The sequence below is a fragment of the Dendrobium catenatum genome, unplaced genomic scaffold (assembly GCF_001605985.2).
Source record: "Dendrobium catenatum unplaced genomic scaffold, ASM160598v2 fragScaff_scaffold_264, whole genome shotgun sequence".
Taxonomy (NCBI): domain Eukaryota; kingdom Viridiplantae; phylum Streptophyta; class Magnoliopsida; order Asparagales; family Orchidaceae; genus Dendrobium; species Dendrobium catenatum.
Genome location: NW_021318726.1, coordinates 248,505 through 262,420, shown reverse-complemented (window position 1 = coordinate 262,420; position 13,916 = coordinate 248,505). Strand labels below are relative to the sequence as shown.

The following is a 13,916-nucleotide window of genomic DNA, read 5'->3' as shown; positions in this document are numbered from 1 at the left end:
GTTTCTCTCTCAGCTTACTATACTTTTAAAATGTAACTCAACTTTGAGTTGTTTACAAGCAAAACTTTGATTAGCTACTTAAAAATTCTCTTTAATATGCCTTCAAATTTTCTTATTGTTATTTTTTTTTCAAACTATTTTTTATTATAAACAACTTCTTGAACACTTCCATATTTTTTCCTTGGAGTTGTTTATTCCAATACTTATGTGGCTCATTAATTTTTTTTTTCATAACTTTAATCATGTTATTTTACAGGTACAATCTAACAATAATCATTACTATTCTCAAGGAGATTTCCGAGATTACAGATGTGAAAATTGACTGGAAGACACTTGTAAAGAGGTCTTCAACAGGGATATCCAATGCACGGGAGTATCAAATGCTTTGGCGTCATTTGGCATACCGTGAGCCTCTTTTTGAAAATTTAGTCGAGACTGAGCCTGAGGTTAGCTTTTTTCCGAAATGTTTAATATCTTTTTAATTTTCTTTTGTTTTATTTAGGCTTTAGGGTTGTTGATTAATATTTGTGTGACATTTGAAACATATTTTTTCTTGTTAATGTTAGCATGTGTCTATATACGTGCATATAATATAGTAGCATATATACTACTCGATATATTGGGTTATGACATTTTGAGTTTCAATGGGTTTGATCTAATAGACGCATAAAATGGGATATTAAAGAGAAGTAGCTTTCATTAAACGATTATGTTTGATTGATCAAATCTTTCGCACGATTGAAGGGTGTGTTTATTAAAGAGATGTGGCTTTCTTTAAACGATTATTTTTGGTTGATCAATTCTTTTGCTTGCCTGAAGGGTGCGTTCATTAAAATATATTCAAGGTGCTTTTAAGCTTGGCACTTTTTTTAATCATACCTGAATGTTATCTTAAAAGTACAACTCTTGAGACATACAATTATTGATAGGCTTGGCTAGTTAGGATCTCTAAGTGTTACTTGGAATAAAGATGATTATAATTGTCGCATCCTAGTTTATGTTCATTTGATTAAGTGGCAACTCAGAAAGAAAAGTAGTTGATATTCTCCTCAACTAAGGCGTTGGATTCAAATTTGCTCATGGATGATGCCTGACCTTACTAGTAGGTAAGCTTTGAGAGTATGACCTGGAACCTATGAGAGTATAGAGATTGAAAAATTTGTAGGAGATGGTCCAATAACTCTAATATCTATAAAAATGCCAAGAGCTACAAGAGATGCCAAAGGTGTAAAAAAGATCCCAAATGTTCCTCTTAATAGTTCATCCTTTATTTATAGAGATTTGAGGACTACATATAATGCTACATCAATAAACGAATAAAAAATACAAGACTCAATGACTCTACAAACTATCTTAAATACTTATCATACTCTGACGGAGTGGAGTTGCCTTCCTTGAACTTGACTTGTCTACTTCTGGGCAATCTCAGTAGTGTCGTGTGTGTGTAGGCGAGTAAGAGCATACGAGTCTTGAATAGAGATAATTAAGTTTGAATCACACCACATCCTGAGATGAGAGGGGTGAGTGAGCTTAAGTTGTGGGGTAAATGAACTCCATGGCCGGCTTATGATGATAGGGCAAGTTGAGAGTCTCTTTAGAAGGCACCTTCCCTGTAGTTGAAGTGAAAAGTGAGATCAACAATACCTAACATGGTGGATGTGCACAACATTTACAACAAATTCTTCCTAGTGGAGTGAGTGGTGTGCTAGGTGACCTATGAACGTTTTTGACTGTTTATGTGTGAGGTAGCTCCCTAATGAGTCCTTTGTAGAGCTAGGTTTTTTACCTTGGGATAGCTCCTATGTGGGCCGACAAGCTGCGAGCTCTTTTTCCATAACCCGTCAACTAGTTGTTAAAGTATCTGAAAAGGCATGTGCTAGAATACATTTAGTTCCTCAATTCACGTGACCCTTGGAAGCGTGGGGCGATGAAATGGACAAGTGAATTGATAGCGAGCATCAATTAGGGATACCAAACATTTGCAGGAGAGTACATGCCAAGTTTTTGCACTGTTTTATTGTAGCCTAGGTTATCACGCAGATTTTTATTTTAATAGTGATGCGACACTACTCTTGATTGTCCTATATAAAAAGTGTTTTGTGCTGAAATCTTTTACACTTGTGAGCCTTTGAATAAAGATATAGAAACTTGCAAGTGTGATAAAAATGGAGCATGTCGAGTTAGCCTCTTTTAGAATAACACTAGTAAAGAAGGTAGCCTTCCTCCTAGGGAAAGGCGTCAAGGCTGAAAGGAGTGAGTAACCCTTTGCTAAGTAAAATAGTTGGGGGTGATGTCCAAACAATGTAAGGGTAAAAACTCATTGGCGCTCCCCCTGCAAAGAGAGTGAAGCTTGAGCCCGAGTTGCCGCAGTGTTGTCGACTAAACAGTCATTATAGGCATCGACACAACAAGTCTTGGAAGAGTGAACCTCTCTTCTGATTTTGATAATATGTGGTTTAACTGGAGGATGTCAAGTCGAGTGCCCTTGGTTTGCCTGGTGGAGGCGGTTCACACTAATGAGGTGGCCTCCACTGACGTTGTGGTGACCTCACCTAGAATCGGGTTGGCACCTCTATCCCCTTGAACGTAAGAAGAAAAATTACCTCAGATATCTAAGGTAAGCATTATCAAGTGGGCGAGTTTCTTATTGGAATGAGCCAGTGATCTATATCTCCTTGAGCGAGCTATTAAGGCATCTACTGAGCATGTTCAATGCACTAGTTTTGACATAGTGGCCACTTGGGCTATATGCACAGATGGCCATCTTGCATGATAAATTTATTGTAGTTTTTTATGTTTTCTGGATAAGGTATTTTCAATTGCTAATCCCTCACTGTTAATCATAGGGGTGGCTTTTGTATTTAAGTCTTAAGCTGTCAAGCCTTCAGTGGTTGTGGACTTGATAACGATGGGATGGTTGGGTGAAGAGGCACACTGAACAAGAGGGGGTGCCCATTGAGGAGCAAGAGGATCCCACCCCTCAGGGAGAGGCAATTTTGAGAAACCTCTATACTCACTATCAGTGGGCATCTCTAATTATGGCATTCCTCCCCAAGGGCTAATTACTCTGGAAACACTAGTAGAGTGAGTTAGCGTTCTTGAAAAGAGATGAACCTTCAGAGGGTAGTGAGTGTCACATCCCATTTTGACCCACCTTAGTCAACCTAAGGTGTAACAGAGTTGAAAAATCCATACATATACATTTCTCACTAAAACCCATCCGGAAATACATTCTCCAGGATTGACGAGTGAATAGAAATATAATCTGTTTGGACTATCCCAACATTAATATTTTTTAGCCATAGAATTATATCTCAAGATTTAATGTTTGGACGCATGCACCACATACATTAAAAATAAATACATTGGCTTTATTAAAACTGCAAATAAAATTTTACATACCGCAAAGGTCCATCTTCTATCCACACCAAAAAATGAACACCCAAAATGATAATGCATACAGGGCGGTCAAATCTTCTACCTAAAGCCCACTAGTTTCTTTCCCCTTCAATACATCAACTGGTGAGCTAAATGATACATGAAATACACAATCCTAATAGAAGAGCAAGAAACAATTAACATGTATGCTGATAATTTGAACTAATATAAGGATCATAAGTGTATTAAATGATCAAGGCATAAAACCATGCAATTACTGTATGAACTCTTTCAGGTTTCTCCTATATTCCTTATTATATTCATTGTACAATATTTTAGGAAAGTCATATGATGACTATAGGTTATGGTCTCTCCCTTCAATGTTGGATCTAAAAACTCGTACTTTATAAAAGAGAGAGCCGGGTACCTCTTGTATGGTCCCTACTAAGGCTTATCTTGTTAGATCTTTCACGTTTACTTGTGCATGCCTATCCCCATAATATAATTTTTCTCAATAACTTCCAAACTAGCATAGAAGACGTCAATAATATCATGTAACATTACACACAAAATATTGTATATGTAAAATAAATTCATAATGAACAAATGATTATAAAACTGAAGCTATTCTTGTTACCCAAAATTTCATCTTATGATTAACATGAAGAAATGTTATACAGGTTAGATTTAAAAATTTGCCACTTTTTGTATTAGAAATTTGGTTATCTCACCTCATTTTCTGGGCTAGTAGGATGAATTTGATCACTTAGGATACCGCAACTTCTTTTTCCTTTATAAACAACCTAATAAATCATGATTTTATCAAATTATAAAGAATCTAATTTAGAAATTTAATTTACAACAAAATCTTAAACATAAGATTTTACCTCAGTTAAATTGCCCCTCATTCAAATTTCTTGTTCCTACAATACAAAATGAACACGATAAAACTTTCACCTAATTTCTTTCTCCCATTTTTCTTTACTTTTCTTCCCTTTTTCTTTTCTCCTTTCCTACGGCTTTCCCTATTCTTTTCCCGATTCCTACAACACCTGCTGCATTAGATCTCTGCGGTGACATCGCCATAAAGAAATAGCTGTAGTATATTGCTGCAGTATCCAATCTATGATTTCTTCCTTCTTCACTTCCACCTTCTTCTCTCTCTCAGGAGGTTATTGCTTCGGCTCTAGAGGATACGGGAGGAGGAAGGAATTAAAAGGGTTTAATGTGTAAGTTTATATAACTAATACTTATCACCCAATTAATTTCAGCCATTAGATTTCCGCACTAATTAGCCTTTGCATGAGCCAGTAAGTGGAAAATCTGATTTGCTACAATATGTTTTTATTAATGAAAAGTAATTTTCCTAAGTTTTGATTTCCCAAATAAATTAATTTATATATGCCTATTAGGCTTATATTTTATATGCATATATATATATATATATATATATATATATATTTCAAAATGATATAAATAAAAAATAAAATTTCATAAAAATAAGTTTAATGCTGTTTTGAATGTGTGAAAAAATGGGGTATGATTTTAGGGCAAATTTATGTTTACCCTTTTTGAACATTTTTGAGCATTATAGTGGGAAAGTTGGGTGACTCTTAAAAGGGTGCCACTTCAAGGACGATCTTTCAATTCAAAAAGGACTTGCCGCCTTGCAAGCCAAGGTGGCGGCAACTCGCATCTTGCCGCCTAAGATGAGATGGCAAGTGACCCATCATGTAGGTTTTTTCGTGTTGACGAGCAAACTTACACCACTTTTTACTTCTATGTAATGTGTAACGTGCGGAACTTAATGTAAAAACCTTTATTTTATCTACTAATAAATTTTTTATGTTTCGGCGAGTACTATGTTTTTATTGTATTGTTTCTATTTTTAATATGAGTACTTCATATGTGATGTTTTGGCAAAAATTATGTTTACCATATTATGGGGAATACCGTGTTTCATGATTGTGCGGCAAGCACTATGTTTATGACACCATGGTGAACACTAATGTGTGTGCTCTGAATAGCAAGTAGAATACTTAGAATATTTTCAACGATTTCTATTTATCTTCATTGTGATGAGTTGGTCTTTATTCTATAATGGTGACTTCATTGCTGAATCTTTAACTGGCGACTTAATGTGATTTAGCAAGTTCATTTTGAATATAATTTGATGACATGGTATGTAGTGCATGACTTGTGGGTGATTGTAGGTGTCTATCGATGATTACTTGCTATGTCGAGTGAGTAGGAAGCATCAAATCCTTAGGAAATGATGAGAAGTTTTGGGCCAAATTTTTGCATGCAATGCGGATTTGATTTGTGCTTTAGATGTCCGTGCATCTCTAATTCTCTATAAGTATACCTTTGTAGGGCCCATGTGAGTGTGAGCACTCTACAAAACTTCTTTTGCCCTCCCTAGCCTATAGAGAGAGCACTCATGGTTTGCAATGGTGGCTCTTCACAAATGGGCCACGACAAACATGGTGAGGGATTGGAAAGTGGAGTTTGTCTTCATCCACAATTCAGTGGAATGGTTTATGCGAATTGCCCCAATCTTTTTTCCAAGAGTATGGTCCATCCTGCACTCAGCAAGAAAGAGGAGAAAGCATTGATGGTCTTCAACGGGAAGTCACTAATCATTAAGTATCTAGGGTATGAACACTGTTGTATTCTTCGGCCTTGTCATGATTTTTGACTAGCTCCAATAATTCATTCAACGTCCTTGGCTGCTATAGGTGCGTACTGAAAAGGATCCTCTCTTAGTCCTTGGGTTAAGGTTGCCTAGGCTAGTGCAAGATCTACATCCTTCACCTCCTCCATCTCCCCTTGAATCTTTACTATAAAATTTTTTAATGACTCACCTGGTCATTATCCCATCTTGAGAAGAGTTTGTAAATTATTTTGAGACTTCTGGGCACTGGCAAATTATGTCTCAATCATTCTTTTAGATTCATGAAAGGAGGTGATGACTCCCACTGTTAGCTGAGTGAACTACCTCAGTCTACACCCCTTGAGTGTTGTGAAGAATAGATGACACTTGAGGGCATCATCGACAATGCCCATCAAAGATAGAGAGATCATCAACTCAAAAGTTGTGACATGATCCACTAGGCCAGTCTTGCACATATTTCAAATGCGGCACATTGAACCTGGGAGGCAGTGTTGTCTCTGCTACCTCCCTAGTGAAGGCGTTTTTCAATTTTGGTTATGCCCTTCTAACTCGTTGAGGCGGCTAGTTGTACTCTTCATTGCTTGTCATTGTGTGAGTGGGATCTGGGATTGGTTGAGGTTAGTGTCCTACTGTCCAACCTTCTATGGAGAGTTGTCGAGTTAAATGATCCTTCAGGGGTGCTCTCCCTTTGTGCGCACCTAGGTAGCCCTCCCAAGGCATCTTGGATCATTTTCATCTATCTTTCTTCCATCTCCATGAGACCATGACGAGCATCAGAGTTCGGATTCTCCATGTCACTGAGGGTTCTAGCTTGAGTTGTGGGATAGATGAGCTCTATGGCTGACTGATAATGGTAGGGCTAGCTAAAAGCCTCTTGAGTAGTCGTCTTTCATGCAGTTGAAGTTTCAAGTGAGAACAATGATACCCTATTGTGGTGGGTGGCGAGCAACATTGACAGTGAATTCTTCATGTTGGGCAAGTGTTGAGCTGTGCGACTTGCAAGGTTCCTTGACTGTTTATGTGGGAGGTGACTCCCTACCAAGTTCTTTATAAAGTAGGATTTTGTTATCTTGGGATGAGCTCTTGTGTGAACCCACAAGATGCAAACTCTTCTACATAAACTGCTGACTACTATGTACATGAAAAGGCATATGCTAGTATACAGAAGGAAATGAAATTAGCAAAATTAAGTTATGATACACTATGGGAAGTCCATATCTCTGCATTTCATGTTATAAAGTTCATGCGCAACACAACCAAATACCAAGGGTAAAAGATGGAATGAGTCTTAGTTAGAATTGCAACGGGATGATATACTAATTTCCATTACATAGTTTAGATCTGATTTTTTCTGACCCCTAACGTAATAAACATGAGATATTCAACCCCTTGCACTCTATTTTGGCTGGATTTTAGCCTTCCTAACAGTTTTTTATCTCTTTATAGTGTGTTTATGCATTTACCTTAGTATATTCTCTAAGTTGCATGCCTACTAATATATCATCTTTAGTAATCTTCTTCACTAGCTTTATATTTAATTTTAGTTTTTAATTCTGTTGTGATTTTAAGTTGGATTTTATGATTTCTTTCTTGAGTGTCCTAATTGTGCTAGTAAGAACCAAATTTTGGTATGATCGCAGGAGGATGACAGTGATCTGGAATTCGAACTCGAAGCTGTTCCTTCTGCTAGTGCGGAGGCTTCATTACAGGCCAACAAATGTATTGAGGTAAAGTAAACACCATTTCTATTATGCAATGTGGTTCCATGAATTTATCGATCTCATACAATGCAAAAACAAATCTAGTAGATAAGCTTTATATGTATATATTCTACCAGAACTTAATCAAAAAGTATAGAATATAATATCAAAATTAAAATTTAAAGTTGCGCAATTGGGTATTGAGACATTTTTTATTTGTGAAGAAAGATGTAAGCCTCAGCTTTAAAATTCAAAAATTGCGTAAGTGAAAATAAATATTAAAGTATTTTTTTTTATATAATGTCTCAATAATATGTTAAAGGATGATATATTAACTTTTTATTAAACTATGAAGTAACAAATTGATATATATATATATGAAATAAAAATTGTACATGATGTAAAGTGATAAATTGCATAAAATAGAATTGAAAGATAAATATTACATTAACAAAACAACATAAAATATAGGAATTGTATAAAAGTATCGTATAAAATTAAGTTTTACTCCAAATTTCTTCTTTCTCATTTCCTCATTCATCCACATTTAATTCCTAAGAAAATGGGAATTGATGGCAATGACTTAGAAATCACCTGCACTGTCATTATTGAGGGGTTTTTTATTTGAGTCATCATATATATATAGGGTGAAGCAAGGTGCGCATCAAGGTGGGCCTCAACCAAGGTGAGTTGCAAGTCTCATAAAAAACGCTCGAGGTGTAAGCCTCCAACTATTTTTGACTGAAAGCACACGAAGGCGGGCCTCATATTGCGCAATTTTAAACCATGATCAAAATTTTAGCCTTTTAAAGATTAGGGACATGATATAATCAAGTATTAAGCATTGTGAATATTCTTGAAATTTTACTTGATTTTAGAAGTAAGAAGCTATCTTCTTGCTACCAGTGGAGTGTCAGATCCTTCTAGCTTATTCTCCTTTTTTTTCTGCGGCATAGAGCTTATAACTACTATTGAGTTTAAACAAGTAATATGCTTCTATTAGTATTTATTTTATAACATTTAGGTTGTTACAAATGTTAGGTTATAATGCCTTCTAGTATGATTCCTGATGCTCCTATGAGTGATTTTCATTTCCGCAAAGAATCACATTCTAAGAAAGCGGTTCATCCTAGTACTGTGAAGAACACTATTCTTTTGAATTCTGTTGCTAAGAAGCAAACATTGATGCCAGCTTATACTGGGACTTTGCAAGGGAATGAAATTGCTTACCCGGCATTTTCGAACAAAAGAAAGAGAAATTCATGGACCACACAAGAGGAAAATGATCTAATAGCTGCTGTTAAAAAACATGGTGAAGGAAACTGGCTGAATATTTTAAAGGATGATTTTAAGCAAGATAGGACGACTTCTCAGTTATCTAAGGTTTGTATGATTTATTTTCATTCTTTTCATACTAATTAGTTTATGGACTCAGACTTTTGATTTTAAGATGACTTAGATCTTAGGTATTCTTCTTACTCTAATTGATACAGTGATTTTAATTTTTACTCAGAGGTGGAATATCATTAAAAAACGATTGACTTCATCAAATTTAGCTAGTAATGACAAGATAAACGATTGGGTGCTGCACAATGAACAGCTTGCTACCAGAAAGGCAATATCAATGGCTCTTAATATACCTACGATTGGAAGCTTATCAAAATTGCTTTCAGGTACTTCAAAACTTAGTATAAATCGCTTGAGACTATCACACAAAAACTAATTATTGAAATTATGAATCATTTAATATAGTTTACGTATACAGCATATGCTGCAATTTGGTCTGAATCAGATCAGGTTGTCCCTATCCTAAGTTTTTCCTCAGTGCAGGATAATCAGTACAAGTTGGTAATTTGGTCTTAACCTTGATTTGTTTATTAAAATAACTGGGTTTAGTTTTGGATTAGGTTATGTCTATCTTACCATTGACTAGCCTTGTCATAGATGAACATGAAATATTGTCTCTCTGTCCCCCTTTTTTTAAAAAAGGACTTTTGGTACATGCATTTTTTGGCAGACCATCTTTCATTATTATGTTTGGTTTTATAGTGTTCTAAAAGTATGCTTATATGATGTTTACTCTATCATAAATCCATAACAACAACAATAACAACATCAAGTCTTTATCCTACTATATGTGATCAGCTATATGCATCCTTTTTATTCATTGTATCTTGTTAAGAGTCAAATTTAATTTTGGCATTGATTGATGGAGTTATAGTTTGTAAACATATATTTTTTCTTTGTGTGGAAACTGGAAAGTCAAGCAAGTAGAGTGAGGTTTGATTTTTATCTTAATCCTTTTTCATTGCATACAAGTAATTAAGTAGAGAGCAATGGCGCCTAATTTTTTATGTAGAACCCCTAGGAGGAAAAATCATGAGGTATTGCATAATCGAATAGCTTCCACTATTATAAAAGGAAATACATGATATCATCTTTATATAATCATGGAAAATGACATAATGCAAGAAATGAGTTGTCAAAGTTGTTGTCAGCAGTTATTGTGTAAGTTAATAGTCGGTTTGTTTGAAGTTAGTTGTTGCACAGGGCAGGGACATAGGTCTGCTGTGATGCTAATCTTATGGGTGATGATTGCAGCGTACGTCTTGTTGTGTCATATGTCTTAAGGGAGATGATGTAGTGTAGGTTTTGTAGAATTTGTCTGTCACATATCTTAAGGGAGAAAACGACGATGTAAGTTTTATGGGAGATTGTATGGTGTAGGCTTTGTTGGAGACGGTTGAGGTGTTTTTCTTTAGGAAGTGCCTGCAACATGTCTTGCGAGAGATGGCTGCAGTGCAAATATTGAGGGAGACAATTGTTGCACAGGTCTAAAAATAGATTACCATGAAGTTGGTCTTGCTGAAAATGATTGTGATTGTAGTACTCACTGCCTCATCAACCTAGTACGTTTATGCAGCGACCCAACCTGCACTGATATGACTTTTGTTTATTTGTTTACCTGAAATTTTTGATGAAACTAATTTTACTAGTGTGTTGGGCCATTAAGAAGCTATAATATGTCATAGTGTCATTGCAATGCTGATCATCGTTTTTAAAATGTTGGACATGCTGATGACGGTTGGGTATACTTTTTACTATGGCATAAATCTTGCTGCGATATAGGTATTGCACATCGGTGATGATTGTGGCATTAGTCTTGCAAGAGATTATTGTGACATAGGTATTAAGCAAGACATGCAGAATAGGTCTTATGGGAGATAGCTGTGGTTTATATGTCTTGAGGAAGATGGATACAGTATAGTTCTTATGAGAGATGATTGCAATGCAGGTCCTCCAATGAGAGGGTTGTGATACAGGTCTAGTCTAGTAATAGACGACTTATAACACAGGTTTTTCTATAAGATAAGCTGCTACTCTATTACTTGGGGAGACATCAGTAGTGGTGTCAATAGAGGTGTAAGACAATGGACAAAAGCATCATGGAGGTTTTGTTGGTGGATGCATCGACAATAAAGATGTTAACAATAAATGCATCGTCTATGGTATGAAGAAGGTGAACTAGTCAATGTGCATCATGCTGATGTGGTCGAGGTCCTAGTCAATGCTAGGATTTTGTTACGAGTTTAGAATGGGAAGAGGTTCTTTACGAATAAAGAGGTTATTAGCTTGTTTTCTTAGATAACGTTTTGTATCAAAATTTGTGTTTGATTGGAAGGGGATTTTAAGAACCCTAATAATCTCATACATGATTAATCTATCAGAAAACATTTTTTGTCTCAATTTAACACATGACATATGTAATTGTTGCATAAAAAGCTGTCCCATATATTCTCTAAAAATTGGCGAGCATATAAATTTCTTATTTCAGGCATTTGGCTGCTAAGTGGATTATAAAATTTTATTTTCTAAAACAATGCAGACGCGAGACCTGATTATTCTCTTGAAGCATCAAAGAAGTTGCAACAACCTGCATCACCCCAAAAAACAATGAAGAAATCTGCAATTGCTTCTTCGTTGGTGACGCCAGATCCTCTTATACAAGCTGCTGCAGTTGCTGCTGGAGGACGCATTATAGATCCTTCTGCTGCTGCATCTTTTCTTAAAGCTACAAATTCGAAGAATATTCATCGCATAAAAAATGGGGACATTTCTGTCTCAAAATTCAAGCGATCTTCTGGTGCAAGATAACAAAGTCTTCTATTGCTCCTTCACCTAGAACTATCGTAAACCTTTCTTCAATATCTGAGATGAAATCTGGACCATCTGATGCTCTTCAAAATACTAATGTTGATGCTTTGGTCTAGGAAGAGGCAAAACCAAGAAAGAGAAAGTTGGTTTCAAAGATGAAATTGTCGCAAGTTTGATGGGACTTTTTAGTTGGGAGTTGCCTTATATTTAGAATGTGAAGCTGTGTAACTGTTAAGTTTGAAGAAGTTTTTGTCCACTGAGTTTTTATTTTTAATTTTATGTGTGGACCTGAGTCTGTATGTAGATTTTTACAATCCTACTCATAGCATGATAATCCATTTGAGAGCATTTTTAGTTATAATTTAGCATACGCATTTGTATTTTGCATAAATCTGTCCCTCAATTGCGATATATCTAACTTTACAATTCTATTTCCTCATTACACACTATCTTAAAACTAGTGCTTATATAAATTTCCCATTCCAGACATTTGACCCTTAAGTAAATGCATTGCCATTTTTTGAAACAATGCAGGCGCAAGACCCGGTTCTGTTGTTGAAGCATCAAAGAAATTGTAACAATTTACTTCACCTCAAAAAACTCTGAGAAAAATTTCTAATTGCATGTATAAATAAGAAAGCTTTAGTTGTGGCCCCAAATCCTTTTATGCATAAAGTTAAGGGGAAATCTTGATTGGGAGTCGCAATAGATTTAGAATATGAATCTGTAAAACAAAAAATTAATGAAAAGAATTGTGGCTCAATAATTAAAATAAAAGATTGTAGTTTCAAGATTATAAATTTAAGCTACATTTTATAATTTATTATTCAATCTTTTTCATATTTAGTTCGAATATAATGATAATCAATTAATTTATAACCTTGGATATATCAGTTCTTTTTTTTTTTTTTCTGGTAACAGAATTTGAAATTTGAGTAAAAGCATTGAGGAGAAAAAAAAAAAAAACTCAAAAACTATGTACATGCCTGCAACACCATGGAAAACAAAATTAGCACGCAAATTTTGGTGTTTCATGGTGGAGGAATTATTTGGTGCGCATTTCGGACGTAGAGATGCGTTCGGATGTCAATAAAATTGTTAAGCGTGGTTTGCCTATGTGGAAGATAATGATGTGGATTTCTTAGTGGAATTCCGATAAGCTTCAACACGTAAATCACGATAAAGGTTAAAATTGAAAATGACGGTTCAATTCCACATTTCGAGCGACTTCTTTTCGATTTTCAACATCCGTCGTTCCATCTCCAAAGTGAAACTCTTGCTGCGTGCATTCTCTCTTCTTGCAATCTAGCGTTCGTCTTCAAAGTTCTTGCATTCTCTCTGATGGCGTCACCTTCTCCAACTGCAAAATGAAAGGTAAGTTTTTACGTATTATATGCTCATGCTCTACGTATTTTATGCTCATGCTCTGTATATTTTATGCTTATGCTCTACATATTTTATGCCCATGCTATTTGTATTTTATGCTCATACTATGCTTATTTCATATTTGATAATTGCATAAATGTTTGATGCTAGTTATAGGGTATATTGTATTTTCTCTGTTTTTAGGGTTTATGCTGAAACATAAACTCTAACATACTTTTAACAAATGAACTCTTTGGATCTTATAAAAAATAAAAAGGAAAATGGATAAATGTTTTATGCATAGGTTGTTCGTATGTTATGCGTACGTTGTGCATACGTTGTGCGTATTGTCCTTAATTGTTCGTTCTTCATGCATATATAGTGCGTACTCTCTGCGTATATTGTGCGTACTTTATGTATATACTGTGCATATTTTTTGCGTATATTGTGCGTATGTTGTGCATATATTGTGTGTATTTTTACTATCTTTTTAACTTATTATATATTTTTTTAACATTGATTTTTCAGATATATGTTCCTCCTATTACCTATCGATATTATATTTCGATGTTTCGATCAATCTGTGATAATTTTGCTCGGCATGTTTCTTCTGAAGTTATTGACGGCTTGAAGAGATTAAATAT

The 13,916-nt window shown here is 35.2% G+C and overlaps 1 protein-coding gene across 1 annotated transcript; it reads left to right on the top strand.

Annotated features, from left to right (window-relative positions):
* Positions 1–242: 242 nt before the first annotated feature.
* LOC110101951 lies at positions 243–12,268 on the top strand. The gene is made up of 5 exons (XM_020830060.2): positions 243–446; positions 7,693–7,779; positions 8,794–9,135; positions 9,266–9,425; positions 11,639–12,268. The coding sequence occupies exons 1-5, from the start codon at positions 243–245 to the stop codon at positions 11,905–11,907; spliced, it is 1,062 nt and encodes a 353-aa protein (XP_020685719.1). The 3' UTR covers positions 11,908–12,268.
* The last annotated feature ends 1,648 nt before the right edge of the window (positions 12,269–13,916 follow it).